This window comes from Athene noctua, unplaced genomic scaffold (assembly GCF_965140245.1).
Source record: "Athene noctua unplaced genomic scaffold, bAthNoc1.hap1.1 HAP1_HAP1_scaffold_121, whole genome shotgun sequence".
NCBI lineage: Eukaryota > Metazoa > Chordata > Aves > Strigiformes > Strigidae > Athene > Athene noctua.
In genome coordinates this window covers 121,762-139,506 of record NW_027437599.1, presented here as the reverse complement: position 1 = coordinate 139,506, position 17,745 = coordinate 121,762, and the positions used below count along the sequence as shown (strand labels likewise).

The 17,745-nt window shown below is 51.9% G+C and overlaps 1 protein-coding gene across 1 annotated transcript; it reads right to left on the bottom strand.

Moving 5' to 3' along the window:
• Positions 1-3,209: 3,209 nt before the first annotated feature.
• On the bottom strand, positions 3,210-17,577 carry LOC141955064 (116 kDa U5 small nuclear ribonucleoprotein component-like). The gene is made up of 16 exons (XM_074895131.1): positions 17,529-17,577; positions 17,148-17,253; positions 16,135-16,300; positions 15,563-15,641; positions 13,183-13,258; positions 12,850-12,915; positions 12,565-12,600; positions 11,131-11,227; positions 9,965-10,056; positions 9,320-9,486; positions 8,160-8,284; positions 6,464-6,527; positions 6,008-6,098; positions 5,489-5,624; positions 5,069-5,196; positions 3,210-4,103 (listed from the first exon to the last, which is right to left on the bottom strand). The coding sequence occupies exons 2-16, from the start codon at positions 17,250-17,252 to the stop codon at positions 3,462-3,464; spliced, it is 2,070 nt and encodes a 689-aa protein (XP_074751232.1). The 5' UTR covers position 17,253; positions 17,529-17,577; the 3' UTR covers positions 3,210-3,461.
• Between the last annotated feature and the right edge of the window lie 168 nt (positions 17,578-17,745).

Sequence of the window (17,745 nt, the reverse complement as noted above, 5' to 3'; positions counted from 1 at the left end):
GCTCCTGCATCAGCATCCTCCATCCTGACCCCGGGTAACTCCAGCACCTTCTTGTTTCATTTAAGCCTTCAACTCTTGGCTTTCTGCAAGTCCTCGGCTTTGCAAGTGTTACCCAAAGGCAAGAGGAATCGCACCCACAACAGGCTGCAGGGACACAGGTGTCCCCAAGACAGAAGCCACAAAGCCCAACATTCCAGTACCAGGCCCAGAGGTGAATCTGAAGCCTGCAATCAGGTGCCCAGTGGTTTCCACAGAGAAGGTGGGAGAGGGATGGGAATAGTCTGCCAGGGCGAGGGGGTGCCCTTTTGCTCCACTAGACGGGTTTGGAACAAAATGGACCCGACCGTTGTTGCTGAGATGATTTCAAGGCAATCTTGTGGCAGGCGCATCCGCCAGTGCAAGTGGAGCTTCGTGGCTGCTGAAGTGTGGCAGCTTCTGGCTGGCTTTGTTTTCAAGGTCTCACGGTAGGTGAGACCTTTGGCCAATGGGAGCCGCTACTGACTACAGGTCAGATTCTGTCTGGGTGTCAATGGAGATCCCTGGGGGAGCCATCTGGAGCTCGTCCCCTGAAGCAGCACCTTGCGGTCGAGGACTCTCCCCTTGGGCCAGGACGCTGCCCAAGGAAACTCCTCGAGGGCCCTTGGGTCGGGACGCTGCCCTGAGCAGGTCCTCGAGGGTGAGAGCCCTCACTTGTCAGGTGAGTGACAGAGCGTTTGGGGTTGCCGTTAAACCCCAGGGAGTGAGGCTTTGTAAAGTGTTTTGGGCTGCTATTAAACCCCAGAACGTTGTTCTGTTCTCCTCCCGCAGACATTCGAATCGGTAATTTACAGAGAGACGGTTGGCTGTTACTAATAATAAAATTTTTATTTTTTATATTGGTGGCCGGTTGCTTGTTTGGGAGCCTCCGTAACAAGTCTGAGCAACGTAACACACACGGGGCTGCTCAGCACCCTTGGGAGAAGCTTGAGAACCCTCCCAGAGTAGAACTGCAAGGGAGCTCGGGGGGCAGGTGCTGAGCTGTGCCATCCGAGGGCCTCTCTGGGCTCCAGCCAAAACAGAAGTGCAACTCCATTTAGACACACTATTAGGCAGCTCTGCAGAGTTTCTTTGTTGGACTGATGCCTGTCAGTTCCTTCTGCATTTCAATTTGTGTGGAATTTTGGCAAACCAGATAGAGTTTGAGATCACTGGACCATGAGGTGACAGGATCTCTGAGGTTGAGCCCGTGCCCTGCTGTTTGAGGTAAAATAATAATAAAATACCTGGTTCGATCAGTCCCAGATACACCACCCTGCACAGCACCTCCACCTCCATCAGCCCATTCTACCTCCAATGCAAACGACTCCTGACAGCACGGGTCCGGGGCACTTTGGTGGTCCCAAGTGGCTGGATTACACCCACGTACAATTGCAGGCACTGCAAGAAGTGCACCGGACCTCACCCTTTGCTTGGCAAAAAGTGATGTTTCAGGAGAGTTTGTGTTTTTCCTGGACTCGCAGGAGTTGCTGGCAGTCACTAAATTACTAAGTCAACAAGTCTGCGTGTTAAAATTCACGGCAAACTCTCCACCAGTGATTAGATTTCACAGCTTAGAAGAATTTTGCCCTTGAATCTTGCCTTTGTCATCTATAAAACCATACAAAGCCAGAAAAGACCTTTTAAGATAAAGGTTCACCTAAGCAACGCAATTCCCAAACCTATTACCTTCTGAACCACAGAAAATTCTTTACAAAAGCTGTGCCTACAATTAAAACTCTTCAGTATGTACTAAAATCTTTGTCCGAAAACCTTTGCTAAATTCTTAAAATCGGTCTCAACTTCTCTAGCACCTGATCGTTGCCTTGCTACACCTTTGTCCTCACAAACTGTGAACAAGTTTTCTTTTAACCTTCCCCCTGTTAAGAGAGGGACAGGACCACTGGAAGTCCTCGCTGTCGGGCATTTTCCAACCCTTCTGGGGCTCTTTAACTCGTTCAGAGCGAGCCGCCGTGCTCTCAGTCTGTGACCCTGATTTTTCATTTATTTACTGATATTTGCATCACTTGGATGTTTGCTGTGAATAACCGGAAAAAAAAAATCACTAATGAAGGGCTCAGAATAGGTACCAGGGGAACCCATCTAGAAAACAGGTATTCCATGACAATTCCTCACTTACAGTCATGCATTCAGAACTGTGAGTTGCTTTAAAAAACTCAAAAATCTTGATGTTGTTGCATCAATTAAGAAACCTGAGTTTTTAGAATTAAAATATTGTCTATTAGCAATAATTCAATAGTCCGCTGCATCAGTGGTTAACACAAACTTGCGATTCTGGTCTTAAAATTACTAAAGGTAGCCCCTCTGACAAGGGTACGGCCAGTCATTAAGATTTTTTTAATACTTTTCTCGATTTAAACTGATCTAAAACTTGATAAATCCAGTTTTAAAAGCCAATGCCAGGATGAGAAACTGGGTGATGAACTCACGCAGCCTCAGCAAACAGCAGCTGAACACGTTTTCAACACAGTTGAAAAAACAGAGACAAGTTTCGTGTGATGTAAACGCAAACCCTCGACCTACGTGTCACACGTACGAAATGACGCTCCTTGCTCGGTTTTGCCCCATCCTTGGCCATTCCAACCCAGAAACGTCAGCCAAGGTACCGCTTCTCAAGAGATACACGGCAAAGGGATCGTTTGCTTACAAGGAGCCACAGAAACACTCCCAGGGCAGAGCCCCCCGCCGGCAGAGCCGGCCCGGAGCAGCAGCCTGCTCGCAGCACAGCACCCACCCCAGCTCACCTGGGCTTCTGCTCCGCGCCCTCAGCCCCTCACCTCGCCGCCTCCTCGGCCGCAGCCTGGTCGGAAGCCCCGGGCCACGGCGGGTCCCAGCTGCACCGACACACGGGAAATCCCTGCAGCCAGACCTCTCCGCCTCAGCGTTAATCCTCAGGACCGCACTCGTGAGGAGCTTTTGCCGCCGACCGGAGGGAGGAGGACGGACGCGGAGCAGCCTGCGCATTCGCTCCGCGCCGCCAGGGGCCCGTCTCTCCCCAGCCCGCCGCGGCCCGGTCCGCTCAGCGCCCGCGGCCGCCTCGGCCCCGCTCCCGCTCGGGGCCGCCCCCTCCCCACACGCGCCGCCGCGGCGGGGCCGCCGGGCCCGGGCGGGGGGCGCATGCGCAAAGGCGGGCGGCCCGTGCCGGCGGGGACGGGGGCTGGGGCGGGCGGTTACACGGGCGGGGTCACGCGTGGGGCCCTGGAATTGGGGGGGGAACGGCCCGGGGAGCCCCCGTGCGGAGGGGGCTGGGCCAGAGGGACACGTGCGGTGACACCTGCGATGGCCGCGGGGAGCGGCGGAGCTGGGTCCCCTCCGGAACAGGACGGGGACGGAGACTGAGAGCGGGGGGGGACACACGGACAGTGGGAGCAGGACAGGGACAGGGGCGGGGACAGGGACACGGAAAGCAGAGTGGGGTGGGGACATCAGGACGGGGGCCCGGGGAGCGGGATGGGGACAGGGACAGTGGGAAGGGGGTGGGAATACGGGGAGCAGGACAAGTCTGAGGGCCCGGGGAGCAGAACGGGGGATGGGGACGCCGGGAGCGCGATGGGGACAGGGACACGGGGAGCCCGTGCCCAGTCCCGGGGGCTGGGGAGAGACGGGGACGACGGAGGGGTCAGCACAGCCCCACTCACTGCTGGTGCCCCCTCGGCACGTCCCGGTGCTGAGCCCCGATGAACTCGTGCCAAGGACGGAGACCCCAGCACCCGCTGCCCTCGGGAGCGGTTCCGCGTGCCGGCGGGCCTCAGTTTACCCGCTCCACAGCCCGGGTGGGCGCGGCCCCTGGGCACCCCGCACCCGACAAAGGGCCACTGCTGGCAGCGGGGGAAATTCCAGCCGCTCGGAAGGGGCTGGGGGTCAGGGTCCGGCCGCGCACAGCCCCCGTTCCCAGGGAAGAGCCGCTGCCGCGGAAAATTCCCAGCCCGCGCAGGCAGGGCCGGGGCTCCCGCTGCGAGAGCTGGCTGCCCAGCGTGGATGGTCCCGCTGAGCACTCTGCCAAAGGCGTGGAACTGAACGCCGTCGTCCGTGCTGTACATTTTCATGGTGTGACACATCAGCGGCCCCTTTCCAGGAAAGGGAAATAAGCCTCTTTCAAAATACAGTCGAGAAACACCGACCTGGCAGGACTCGTGGATAGAAAGGGATTAACAGGCTGGAATTTAGAAATACTTCTGTTGACTTGCCAAGCCCTTCATTTCCTTTCCCTGAAAGCCTTACATCTCCCTGCCCTGTACGGAGACCCCTGGAACGACTTTGCTGGACTCTTCTGGAGCTTCTCTCCCTCCTCTTGGGGAGCAGTAAATCGTGGCTGGGACAAGACCAGGAGAGGAAATGTCACCTGCTGGCCTGCAAAGCAGCTCAGGGCAGAGGACCCGAGCCTCCAGGGATCACAGCTCTCACGTCACTCCACAACTGGTGAGCTGGTGACAGTCACCACTGTATAGTTTCAGGTGGGTAATCACAACCCGTTACCAGAAGAGATTCGTTTTCTCTCCAGACATCAGAGCAAAAGTCACAGGCAAATTCCTCACTAGCTGCTGGCTGGCGTTGGTGGCTCTAGACAGCTCTGAATGACAGCTCAGTACAAGCTGTTGGAGGAGGAAGGTTTTTGCAAGGCTTTGATAGGAAAGGTGCTGACTAACTAACGTGGGGTTATTTTTATCAGCACAGTTCAGATCAGCTTTCTCAGACTTTGGAGAGAGAAACAAACTTCAAGGGAAAGGGACAAAAAGGCAGCAAAAGGACACAAAATCACCCTGCAGTTCCCACGTGCTCTGAAGTCCTGACCTAGTCCTGTTCCTCCCCGAACACTGTCAAACAATTCTCTCTCTCAAGGGCTGCCCTGGCAGGCAGCTCAAGTTTCTCCAAGTGAAGAGATTTGTTTCAGTATCGGATGAGAGCTTTCAAAATGCTAGAAGTCAAATCTGTGCAGATGGCTGTCTAGGAGGCAGCTGCCCTGTCAAGGCAGCGAGAGGAGCGTATTTGCCCGCTTCTGGACACTCAGAGCCAAGCAGAAGAGTTTCCTTACGTCAGGGTCACATTCACTCATGGCCTCCCCGAGGTCAGAGTCGACGCCACCAGTGTAGGTGTGCTCGATTTTCGTCTTGGCTCCCACCTTTGGGGAGGGGATATGCTGCACACACATGTCCACAAAGCCTGGAAGAGTAATACTTCATGAGAACAGGATTAAGCAGTGCAGAGGAAAGAAACAGGCTCCAATAAACACGGGGCAAAGCCATTCCTACTGCAGCACCCCCACAGCAATGGGGAAGATGCGAGCCATGTCTCCAGCTGTCCATTGGGCAAAAGGTTTAGTATTTTATATCTGGAAAGCTGAGAAGGGAGCTGTGCAAGTGAGCACTCCATGGCTCTAATACAGCCCTTAACTCTGCTCATGTCAGACCGGGGTACTGCGAAAACCACGGAGGGGAAGACAAACAACATTTACCTGTGAATTCCCCAAAGAACTTCTTGCAGACAAGCCGCAGGAGAGGCCGAATGTTCAGTTTCAATTCCTCTTCGGTCAGGTGGATGCCAAGTTCATCCAGTGTCCTGGGCAGGGTCGTGTCCACGTCCCCCACCACCTGCAAGACAAGCAGCACCACTCTCAGCTTTGCTGTGGGGTCCAGGCCAGTAACTCCCAGGTGCAGCTCCACACACCAGCCATCGCCCTCAGGGCTCTTGACCTGCTCTGGTTTAGAGCTCAAAGGAGAACTGGCGGCTGCTTCACATTATCCCTTGGCTGATGTTAGAGCACACTAGAAAGAGCAAAGGCAGTTCTATTAACTGTGCAAACAGAGGGCTAGATTTGCAAGGAGCAGCTGTTAAGCAGTGGCTCACCGTCTGTGGAGATCCCACCGCAGGATGGGACAGGTGAGTCCCACAGGCACCAGACACCACCGGGTAGTGTTCAGCCCTTGGCTGCTCCTACCTGCAACTGTGGGAAGGAGAATGAACCCCCACATACCTGAGCCAAGATCTTGTACAGGGGCTCCAGAATGAACTCCACGAAACTGCGCTGGGAACTGCTCGTTGGGGCCTTTTTGGTGAACTTGCGGCTATGGGAGACCAAAGAAGAGACATGAAGAGCATCTGCAGCCTGCAAGCACCCCGACGGCAAACACAGCCTCTGCTCTTCCCAGGTTATCTCCTTCTCCCTCCCAAGCCTCCGGGAAGCTGTCACACAGGAGTCGTGCCGACTCCACGCGAAGGCCAGAGGAGGCTCTGTCCCTGCTGTGGGATTCGGGATGGACCACACGAATTCACACCAAGCAGGAGGCCTGACCCAACCCCTCCCAGATACGAGCCCATCACAGGATCACGGGACAACTCAGGTTGGAAGGGACCTCGGGTGGTCGCCCAGTCCACATTTTACAGCAAAAAGAGAGAACAACCTAAACAGATGTTTAAACAGGCTTCTTACGTCTTCGGGTTGAAGTAGATGTCACCCCACAGCCGCTTCGCAGACTCCTGATAACTGATATCTCCTACAGGGAAAAAGCAAAATGACAAAAGTCTCTCAGAGTCACTGCATTTATCTCACCTTGAAAATCTTTAGGTTTTGGCTTTAAAACAACCCTGAAGATTTAATAGATCGATGCTTGGTCCCAATTTGGAATGGTTAAGCCCTGACCTGGGGAGAACAGGCATAGAGGGGGCAGGAAACAGTCCGCTGAGGACGACACCAGCAGCCCAGGTACACTGTGGGGTCACAGACTTGCTTCTCAGGGACATTTCAACTCCCTCAATTACACACAAGGTTAAAGCGGAGAAGAGCTGCCCTGCCAGACGCCACGCTGCAGGAACTCAGTTACATCTGCTGCCTTCTCCAAACGTTAACGCTGCAACCTGACGCTGTAGTGCCAAGGTACTGGGATGGCTCACACCCCGCAGGCTGATCGCAAGCATTTTCTGCCTTGCTGAACATCTCCAAGTTCTTTTCTCTTTTTCAGCTGATGCACTAAGAGCACAGCCACACACCCAAGTGCCGAAAGAACGGTGGAGTGCTTGGCTGTCACGGTGAATTTACAAATAATAAGGCAGCGGTGATAATTTACAGTAGTTTCCAAACAAGCTTTTGCTGTGGGCAGATGTGCAAGCATAAGAAATTTCACGGTGGCTGCGGTTTTGACAGTTAAACTACTATAACTCATGTTAGTTGAAGTACGGTGGCTGCACATAAAATCCCTGGTGGCCACAATCGAGTATTACCGACTCCAAGTACCGCTCAGCTCGTGTCTGCCTCACGTGGATGACATCTCCCACCACCCCTGCCTGCATCTGCAGCGCTCCCCCGAAGAAGGGGGATCAGCCTAGAGGCACAGAGTTAACGCTGGGACGCCCAGGCAGCTCATTTATTTCTCCAAACTCACCAGGACGCACGACAGTCTGACACCTCAGTCCCTGACCTCTACAACTTCACCCTCCCTCTGGCTAACTTCTCTGCAAGAGCTGGGCCAGCTGCTTTACAACATCCTTCCTCCCCTGCTCACGGCTCCTACAGATCACCCCCAACTCCCCAGCGTGAGACTTCAAAAGCCTTGGCTGTACAGCTGGCTAATGCCAGCAAAAGGCCCGCTTGTACAAGTGGCAGATTGCCTTGAGCGGGCACCTGGGGAACAGAAAATTAAATCAAAGGCAGGAAAAGGCACTTTCTTAAAAAAGAAAGAGGGCAAGAGTGCAAAACCTTGTGGGCCAAGCTCGTGCCTGGCTGCAGCTGAGTCTCAGACTCTGGAGACTCGCAAAAAGCCAGGCAGAACTTAACTGCTTCGCTCCTGAGCTGTTGTGATAAGGAGGCAAAGCACAACACATACACTTGCCTTCAACTGCCACAGCAGGACTTGGTTTTTCTGATTAAGCGTACGTATCACATGTTGGCTTCTGGCTCAATAAACATTTATCAGGAGAGACTATCTAGCTAAAAACAAGTCAGAACTATTTTTGCTCTTTACGACCCAGGGCCCAGGGCTGCAGCACCTCTCAACGCTCTGAAATTCAAGAACACGCACACTGCCCATACATGTGCAGTGAAAGGCAAAGCTGAACGGCTCAGAAAGCCTCAACAAAAAAGGTTAGGAAATGAGATGTTAAAGTGTACAAGGTTTCTGGATAATCCTCACCATATGTGTCTGCATAAATCTTTGCAAAAGATCCCAGCGTGAAGCAGATGCTGTACTGTGAACTGGAGAAACACACGTTCCCCAGAAGGGGAGACAGAACGAGGTTCTCATCGGTGGAATACATGCTGAGAGGAGACAGTTTGTAGAGACAAGAAAAAAAAATAAAATCAGTGCTATGAACCACAGAAGACACTTAAATCTACTTCCCACACCAAACAGCAGTATGTGATAGGCAAGTGATTGCCAAATAGCATCTTAAAACGGGCTGCAGCGTGCTTGCCATCAACGTTTCAGGGTCAGAATCATTTTATGACTACTAACTGTAAAGCATCAGTCTGCAAAGAAATATTTCAAGATGTAGAACTAAAGTTAATCAGCACAAGTGCTTTGTATTTTTTGTCAGGTGGAGTTTTTCCTCCCCTAAAAAAAGGCAGCAAAGTTGGTCAACTAAGCAAAGGGAAAAGATAATACAAGGCAAATAATGTAGGAGGGATAGAACTGAACTGAAACAGTTCTAACGGACTCACAAGCATGCTGGACAGGAGAAACTACCCTGCTCCAAGCTGCCTGCAGCAACTGAACAGAGACAGGCAGGGGAGCTTGTGTGCAAATTCACACCCACTCCAAGGGCAGAATGCTGTTAAGAAGATCACCTGGATGCAGAAGAACCCACAGAAACAATGCACTGCTGCTGTGAAAGCTGGAGAAGATGTCCCTCCCTTCTCTGAGCAGGGTCTTGCAGGGAGATTTGACCCCACCAGCACCAGAGTCTCTGCTCAGGGGTTGGGACGAGTTCCCATTGGTTTTTTAACAGGTGTTTTAGAGCTTTGAGACATCTCAACCTGTAATTTGGGATACAGCCCGGACAATTTCAGCACATTTGAGACATCTGGGAGCACAGAAGTTCCCTGCTCTGGTCATACAGCCACTTTCCCCACTTTTTAATGGGGAAAAAAAGAGCTGATCCCATGAAACGTGTCAGGAAGAGTCAAGCCTGCCTAACTCAATATATTACTGAGATGAATTCCCAGCAGTTCTTCCCACCCCATTTTCTATCAAGAAACAAACTCATTAGTTTTTAGGCATCCACAGGGCTCACAGAGGGAAGCACCCGAAATAGAGCAGGGACAGCGAGCACCAACGACACATCGCCCCAATACCTGATCAGACCGTTAACTTCATCCACGATATGTCTGAGTTTGTAATAAGCATCTGTAGGGGGCAGTTTCAGCTCCAGGATCAGTCGGTCTATCTTGTTGATGCACACAGTCACTGCCAGCCTTTCCTGCACCGCGTGCTTGATCAGCCTCTCCGTGTTCAGCATCACCTGCAGGGAATCACGAGCACAAACACCCCCGGTGAAAGCCCTCCACAAAATGCTCTCTGGGGTGTGACAGACAAACCAACGACCCTTACGCACAGGGCTGCAACTCTGTAGGAGCTCAGCCATCAGCTAATCCTCCTGAAATTTAGAAGTAGGTGCTGACCCAACTGAATTCCTAAATCCTACCCCAGGGACATCTCGGATATACATAACCTGCTCAATTTTAGGTACCATGAGGATGGAGAGGCAAACAAGTTAGATAATCAGCCCACAGGGCACACGCATCACGTCAGCCCTGGACACACAAGCCAGAGGCCTGACTCCCTGTTTTGCCTGGAAAACACTCTCACTTCCCCACCTGTCCTTCAAAAATCCTTCACCCCGCAAAGCTGAGGGCCAGGCCTTCACTTCAGGCAGGATCAAACCCTCCAGAGGAAGAGGTTTTGAAGTTAACCCCTAGGAGAGAGAACGTGGCACTCACCCCCTCGGCTGCATCAATGAAAAGTACAACGCCATCCGAAATACGAAGGCCAGCTGTCACCTCGTCAGAAAAACTGACAACACAAAATGGTGCTGAGAACCAGAGTCAGCCCTGACACCAGCAGCACAGAGGGTGGAAAGCCGTCCCCTGCTCCGCAGCAGCGAGGCAGAACACAGACGGCTTCCTCCTCAGACAGGGACCCGGGAGCAGCTGCCAGAGCTCCGCAGAGGGATCTGCTTCAGCTTTAATGCTATTTTTTGAGAATAAACACAACAACTCATTTAACAGGCACTTTTCCTCACATTTGTTACTGTTTTTCTCACAGCTCTGTGCAAGTACTTCAGGAAAAGGAGGAAGATTACTTCTCACCAAAGAACAACAGATGCCTCTCCCTCCAGCCTCCTCCTGCGCTCTAACCTCCCTCATCTCGCGCTGTAACTCAACAGATGTGTCCCAAGACCCTCGTTCCTAAAGTTTGGCCTTAGTTTCTTACAACAAGTTGATCTGTGATTATGTTCCCCTCACAGAAGCTTGTCAGAGGCTTGAGGGAACTTGCTTAGAGTCTCACGGTGGGACAACAGCATTTGAGAAAAGCACGGCCCCCACTGGGCAAGGTGTTACCTGGAAAATCCAATTCTACATGTGCTCCTCATACACCTGAGTGAAACACATCTGCAGCCCCATTAGCCCGTAATTAGGCCTCCTAATCAGAAACACAAGCCTGACTAGAAGCCAGCTGCAGAGTTGTTACTTCTGGAAGTGATTTCAGAAGAAAGAATTTAGCTAAAGGCTCAGGACTAGGCTGGAATCGTCTACAAAACCCACAAAACAAAACATGCGTTTTTGCACAAGAAAACTTCCCAGGGCTGCATGCACCTGGGTGCCATTTCCAGATGAATCAGTGCGGTTTCAGGGGGTAGATTCTTTGTTTTTCTGAGAGCCAATGCTACCCAATCCCCTGCAATCCAACACCAAAGCTCTCTGAATGCCCTCATTAACCATCACTGCATGTGCTTGTACTGCTCTGCTCCTGTCAGCAGCACCAGCCAGAGAACACAGAGGTTGGTTAATGAGAGAAATCTTGGTTCACACGGTCACAGATCTGCCCCACACATCACCCTGCCTTCAGCTAAGTGCATCCCAAAACAGGATTTTCAGGATTACACAATCACCTGGAGTGTCAATGATGTTGAACAGAAAAGACTTTCCTTTGGTGTCGGGCAGAACAATAGTCACTGGTGTGCTCTTGATGCCTACTCCCCTCTGAAAGACAGGAAACCAGCATTATCAGTTACAACAAAAATACTTCAGCAAGGTGACCAAAGAAAAATGAGGAAGACGGAAAGAAGTAAACATCCACTCAGGACATCCTGTTACTCCCAGGGAGGGAGTAACAACCTCAGATTGCTGCAGTATCCAGCTCAGCTCCTCCATCCATACTGGCTCAGACTGGTGAGCTCCCACTGCACAATCCACGCCTCGTCTCACCTGAGGAACTGCAACACCCGAGACAGAAGACACGTGTTCTTCTGTGCCTTTGCCCTTCTGCTACTCTCAAGTTATACCTCAAAGCAGAAGGTTTGATCACCCAGAGTATAGAGTAGAGCATTAAGATGAAGAGAAAGAAACACTTCACAGGACTGTTCTGGTCACGACAATATTTAACGAGTAGGACAAAATCAGATTCCCATTCCCACCCAACCACAAGGAGTCAGAGCTCCCAGCTAAGAGTTCCCATCAAAGGAAACAGAGGACAAATATGTTCATTCTGAAATCAGTTTTTCTCCCCATCCATCATTACTGCAAAACCCTTCCACTTCTTTCCCTCAAAGAAAACAGGAGTTACTCATATGCTGGAATAACTGTGGTGCAGATTTTCATCATGACGCAGGTTATCATCTCAGCTAAATAAAATCAAACATGGACATGAGGGTTGCAGGAAATGGAAGAACGTTGGACCAAGGATCTTACTGAGGGAAACAAGAGGAGCAGATCATTTTATTGATAAAAAAACTATCACAGAATCACAGAATAGTTTGGGTTGGAAGGGACCTTAAAGCCCATCCAGTGCCACCCTGTGCCCCAGGCAGGGACACCTTCCACTAGCCCAGGTTGCCCAAAGCCCCGTCCAACCTGGCCTTGAACCCTGCCAGGGAGGGGGCAGCCACAGCTGCTCTGGGCAGCCTGTGCCAGGGCCTCACCCCCCTCCCAGGGGAGAATTTCTTCCTTAGATCTCATCTGAATCTGCCCTCTGTCAGTTTAAAACTTACCCCTCATCCTATCCTTACACCTCTGGATCAAGAGTCCCTCCCCCCTTTCCCGCAGCCCCTTTCAGCCCTGCGAGGCCGCTCTAAGGTCTCCCCGGAGCCTTCTCTTCTCCAGCTGAACCCCCCAACTCTCTCAGCCCCTCCTCACAGGAGAGGTGCTCCGGCCCCCTGACCATCTTTGTGGCCTCCTTTGAACCCGCTCCAACAGGTCAAAATGCAGAAGGCACAAAAAGATGTTAAAATGGAACAGGAAACTGCCTACAGTAAGTAACTGTGAGTAAAGCATGAGATAGCTGGATAAAAATCACTGCGTGTTCTACAAGACTCACTCACCTCTTGCTCAGTGAACAATATATCAGTGTAACAAAGCTGAAAGACAAAACAAGAGTCAGAATGTCACATTTGGTATCAAATATTAAGTTTGAAGCAGGACACCATAACTCTTTACAGATGGTTCAGGTGGCAGGTGAATGACAGAGACAGAATCAGGACTGAGCTCTGGATTTCCAATCCTACGTTCTAATCACTAAAACTGCATTTTCCACACGTACAGTCACGCTCCAAGTGTAAAATCCAACCCACGTTCCCCAGGGCAGAATACTCCAAAAGCTCACTTACGTCCTGGTCGTAGCGCTTCCGGATTTCTGGGTGTGTCTGTTCTATCAGGCAGTCAACAAAACAAGTCTGAAAAACATCAGAGCACAAGAGAAAGGAAGGGACTACGTTCAGACAGAGAAAGACAAATACAATCCCATCCCTCCAGTAGCAGTACAGAGAACGTTGGGCACGTTATTCTTTCCACGTGGCTGAAAGAAAACCCACAAATAAGCATTAGCAAGAGGAGCAGAAAGAGACTGCTGCTGGAGAGGTCGAGGGCTCAGGAGCAACGGTAAAAGGAGGCAACAAACAGATCATTACTACTACCCGATAGATGTGGGATATTCACACTACCTTGCCGTGGTGAAGGTGCCCACACAGAGTCACATTTCGAATTAGCTCCGAGTTGTCCATCAGATCTGCCAGGAAACTGCAGGAATGAAACACAAAAGACTGTTGGAGGCTTCTGCTGTGCCTAAGAAAAGTAGGTGCCGTTTCAGCTACACTGTCTATCCAAGGTGCCCCCTGAATCCTCTCCAAACTCTCATTCTGCCAATGCCCTGCGGAGGAAGAATCCCACTTTCCAGATGGGGAGGACAAGAGAGTTGGAGTCCTAGACAGATGGCAGTGGGTGGGAGAATACGGAGCTGGTAAAACTGCCAGCGATGGAATATTATTGAATATTTTTCTTCTCTTCTAGTCAGTATTAGAGCAAAAGTCACATCCATGTACTCAGACGATGAAATCCTTCCACTCAAATAGTGGCAGGCACTCAAGTAAATCACAGAGCTGGATAACACACACCCCACACAGTTTGAAGAGGCGGCCATGGGGACCCGCAGACCATTAATTCTGATTTTCAGGTCTTAAAACAGTGATGTTCCCAGGGCCTCAAGGAAACAGCAATGGAATTTACATGGTTTTAGAATCAGCAACTGAGCTGGGTAATGATGGCCCGATCCCTTCTGCATGGAACCTGGCCAGAATATAACTGAGGTCCTAAATTACCAACTTCCCTAAACAGTAATGGGAGGCTATAAAACACGTATCCATTGCTACGGGCCTGCAGAAGATAAGTGCTGTCAAATAATCTCCTGTTTAAAAAGATTTAATTTTCACTGATGCAGTAGACTTCTTAACATACAACATTTTGATTAAGAGCTAAAAAATACAAAAATCAATAATAATACTGATTAAAAGCTTGCTTATCGGTCTTAAAATAAGGTTTAATGGGAAATCAATACCAAGCTTGCAGGTTTCTGGCTGAGTCCCACAAGGAATTTCTCTCAGCCCCATCCAAACCATTTATATCAACAAGCAGGACAAAGAGCAATTCATTACAGACAGAAGGAGCAGAGAGATCCGGGATCACGGGGATCAGGGAGGCGGTAGATCATGAAGAGTACAGGGCATGGACTAAGAGCAACACGGACTGCCTAGAAAAATAAGACCCAGCAGGCTCTTTGGGTTGTACCGAGCTCGATCAAAAATCTGTCCAACCAGGGTGCTTACCACTACCACTGCGTAGGCTGTGCTTTTGCCAGGAAAGGTTGGACCACATGGTCCTTGAGGTCCCTTCCAAGCTGGAATTCAATGATCCCATGAATGGACACGGCACACACAGTACCAGGGGACAGCCTCGAGAAGCTGCCATTCCAAAAAGGTCCTGGGCATCCAAGTAACCAACGAATACAAACCCCAGGGAAATTCTGTTGCTGGAAAATAACAAGATCCTTGATGATACCCAGAGGGACTGCTCACATGGGGGTCTGGCACACAGGGAATGCATCTGGCTCTGGGATCTACACTTGAGGACTACTATTAAAACTAGCCACGAAACGGCGTATGGAAAGATGAGCCTAACAGGACACTCACGCAGCTCAATCTGTTCATCCTCAAATAGAAGACAACATGCAAAAACACTACACACGCAGGGATAAAGAGCCCTTCCACCATCAACAAAATGTAGACGTCGATGCTAAGATTATGTATTTTTAACAGAGACAGTACACAACGGGTTTTATGCCTCACTAAAGTTCCATGAGATACTATAACCCGACTTTTAAATTCGTTTGGATTTTTTTCCAGGTTTTCCCCAACTCTGGTGTCCCAGGGGCTGCTCTGCAGGACACAGCCAGAGACACCATCAAGAGCAGCAGAGTGCAGCTCAGCTGCAGCGTTACGCTGACCTACATACACCAGCAGCACAGAAATTCCCTCTGAAAACTCTTCCAGCATAGATGGGAATTAACTTGGGACAGCAGTAAGGCAACGGTCACTGGGATCAACCCAAAATGCCCCAACATGAGGTGTGCCACACACTGGCCATATGAATATTTCTTGAGCCAGTTAGAAAAACTTGCCTTCAGCAAATCTGCCCCACAAGGGATCCCAATTACCAAGCTTTATATCAGCTGTTGGGGTAAGATTTACATCCCGTTTCAGAAAAACTATGCACTGTGCTGCATACTGTGGAGGGAAAATACTTGTAAAGTGGTTAGCGTTGTATTTTCCTCCTCTTGTTTTTGGTTCAAAATCTGGGAAACGGCTGCACTCAGTTCCGTTGCTGGTGTCAGTAAGAAACAAAGCTAATGCCCCCCAGAAGCTGCCTCCCCCACACAGCACACACCACACTGCCTCCCCACCTTTGCCTGTACACAACAAAAAGGGAGGGGGTTACAGCACAGATGGCTTGGGCCAGCGTATACGCTCAAAACCCCTACACAGGACTTACTCCATCTCATAGACAGTGACCGGTAACGTCTGTTCCATCAGAGAGAATTTCTTGGTTTTCACAGGTTTAATAATAGGCTCTGAAAACAAGAGAGAGAACAATAAAACACTGTTACCAGAGACCCTGAACCCCGCAGGCTCAGAAACGGTCAGAGGAAACAGGGACTTGTGCAGACAAAACCACAGCTTTCAAGCTGACAGATTCCCTTCACTCTTTATAAAAGCAGTTGTACCAGATGATCGTTGTAGGTCCCTTCCAACTGAACTGTTCTACTCTAGTACAGAAGGATCAGATGAGAGGACTTACATGCATTTTCATTTCTCCTTAAATATCTTTCCAGTATCTGCTGATATCTGTTTTTCAGAAGCTAGTTTGGCAGTTGTAATAACCCCGAGTGCCAGAATCTGCACTCCACTAAACGAACAAGAGTCTACACGTTCCTGGGGCTGAGAGGGAACTCGAAAGGGACATCAAAAACAACGGGGAGAACAGAGGAGAATGTTATTTTCCCTTTTCCAAGGATCTATTAAGAGCCTTCCCCTCCCTCCATACCCAACTTCATCACCACTTACCAGTGAGAGGCTGCGTGTCTTCCTCTTGCACTATCGTCTCCACTTCAGGCCCGTAGACTTCCTCGGCGGTGGGATAGTATTTCTTATCCTCATGCAGCACCACCTCCATCCCAGGGTGGTCCTCGTCGTGGTCCCCCATATCGTCATCATCGTCATCATCCTCAAGCTGCAACCAACTCTCACATTTAGCTGCTGCCAGCACCAAAGTGCTTTGCAAACACCAGTCACACCACAAAGTACAGGCCTGGCATCGAACGTGGAACAAGAGCTACGGACCCAGCCAGGGAACCACCAGCGCGGTCCTGGAACCTCACACCCAGCTGCAGAGCAGCTGCCAGAGGTGCTCTCTGTAAGCAACACACCTCTTCCTGCTGAGAATGAACAGCAAGAGGATTTGCAGAGACACCTCAACAGGCAGCAACTCCCGACCCTTGCTCCTATCCACAACGGAACCACACTCGTGCACAACACAACCCGGGCACACACAGACAAACTGCAGGAAGTAGAAGGGGCTCCCCCGGCCCTACGATGCTTTCTCCACCGTGGTACAGCAGCCTCTGCTGCCCGCCCTGCCCCCACCACTCCCCTCTGGTGTCTGTGGAGTCTTGCTCTGCCCCCACCACCGAGGAATCGAGCTCCTGGCAATACTGCTGCAGCACCAGCACATGTTACTCAAGGCCTGACGACCTCACTGACTGGCTGCGGATCCTCCATCTGACTGAACACAGAAAAAGCCAAATACAGCCTGAGCTACAGAAGCTCCCAGTTCTAACCATGATTCAAGGAGGAACTTTCCCTTTATCACAGACACAGAATCCTCTAAAAACCAAATCCGCTCTGATCCTCAGGAGTCAAATTGCACCAGCAAAGCAGAACCCAGCAGGGAAGAGCCATCACCGGCAGCTTGTGACGACCACAGTGCTCAGCCCCTGCTCCCGTGGGGGTTACGGGGCAGGACGAGGCCCGTGCCAGCTCCTCAGGATGCTGCCCCTCCACCCATCCGCACCTCTCACCTCATCCAGATCTTTAGACTCTCTGCCCAACTCGTCGTCGTCATCGTCCGAGTCCAGCTCCGGCCCGATGTAGTTCCCAAACTCGTCGTACAGGTCGGTGTCCATGCTGGGGGCGGGGAGGGGGTCGCAGGAGGCTGTAGACTCCGCCCCACGCACTCAGGGATCTGCCCGAGCCACCCCCCGCACCCAGCACTGCGCCGCACCGGGACTCCCGGCCCCGATCCCGGCCTGCACCGTGCGCGACGCCCCAGGCCCGCCCGCCGCCCCCCGGAGCCCTGCACCGCCCCGAGGGCCCCGCCCTGCCCGCCGAGCACCCCCCGTCTTCACCGCCCCCTCCCCGGCACCCCCGGGCCTGCCCCCCGGCCCCGGCCCCGCTCTCACCCGCCGCGCTGCCCTCGCCGCCGGCGCCGCCGACACCGCCGCGGAAGGCCCCCGGGCTGCCCGCGCCGCCTGTCGCGACAGAATCCCCCGTGCCCGCTGTCAGCGCCGCGCCCGCGGGGGAAGGGCCGGGCGGGCCGGGCGAAGCCGCCGACGCTCTCGGCGAGGTTTCGGTGGCCGCGGGGCCGGCGGGGCCGCGCGGGGCGGCGGGGCCGGTTCT

Bases quoted from the DNA above. Each gene is read 5' to 3' on its own strand.
- LOC141955064 (XM_074895131.1), bottom strand. From the start codon at position 17,252: ATGGACACCGACCTGTACGACGAGTTTGGGAACTACATCGGGCCGGAG. The intron at 12,916-13,182 runs GTAGTGTGAATA...GATGTTTTTCAG, and splicing joins GGCACCTTCACCACGGCAAG to ACTTGTTTTGTTGACTGCCT. The intron at 5,625-6,007 runs GTATGTGGGGGT...CTTGTCTTGCAG, and splicing joins TGTACAAGATCTTGGCTCAG to GTGGTGGGGGACGTGGACAC.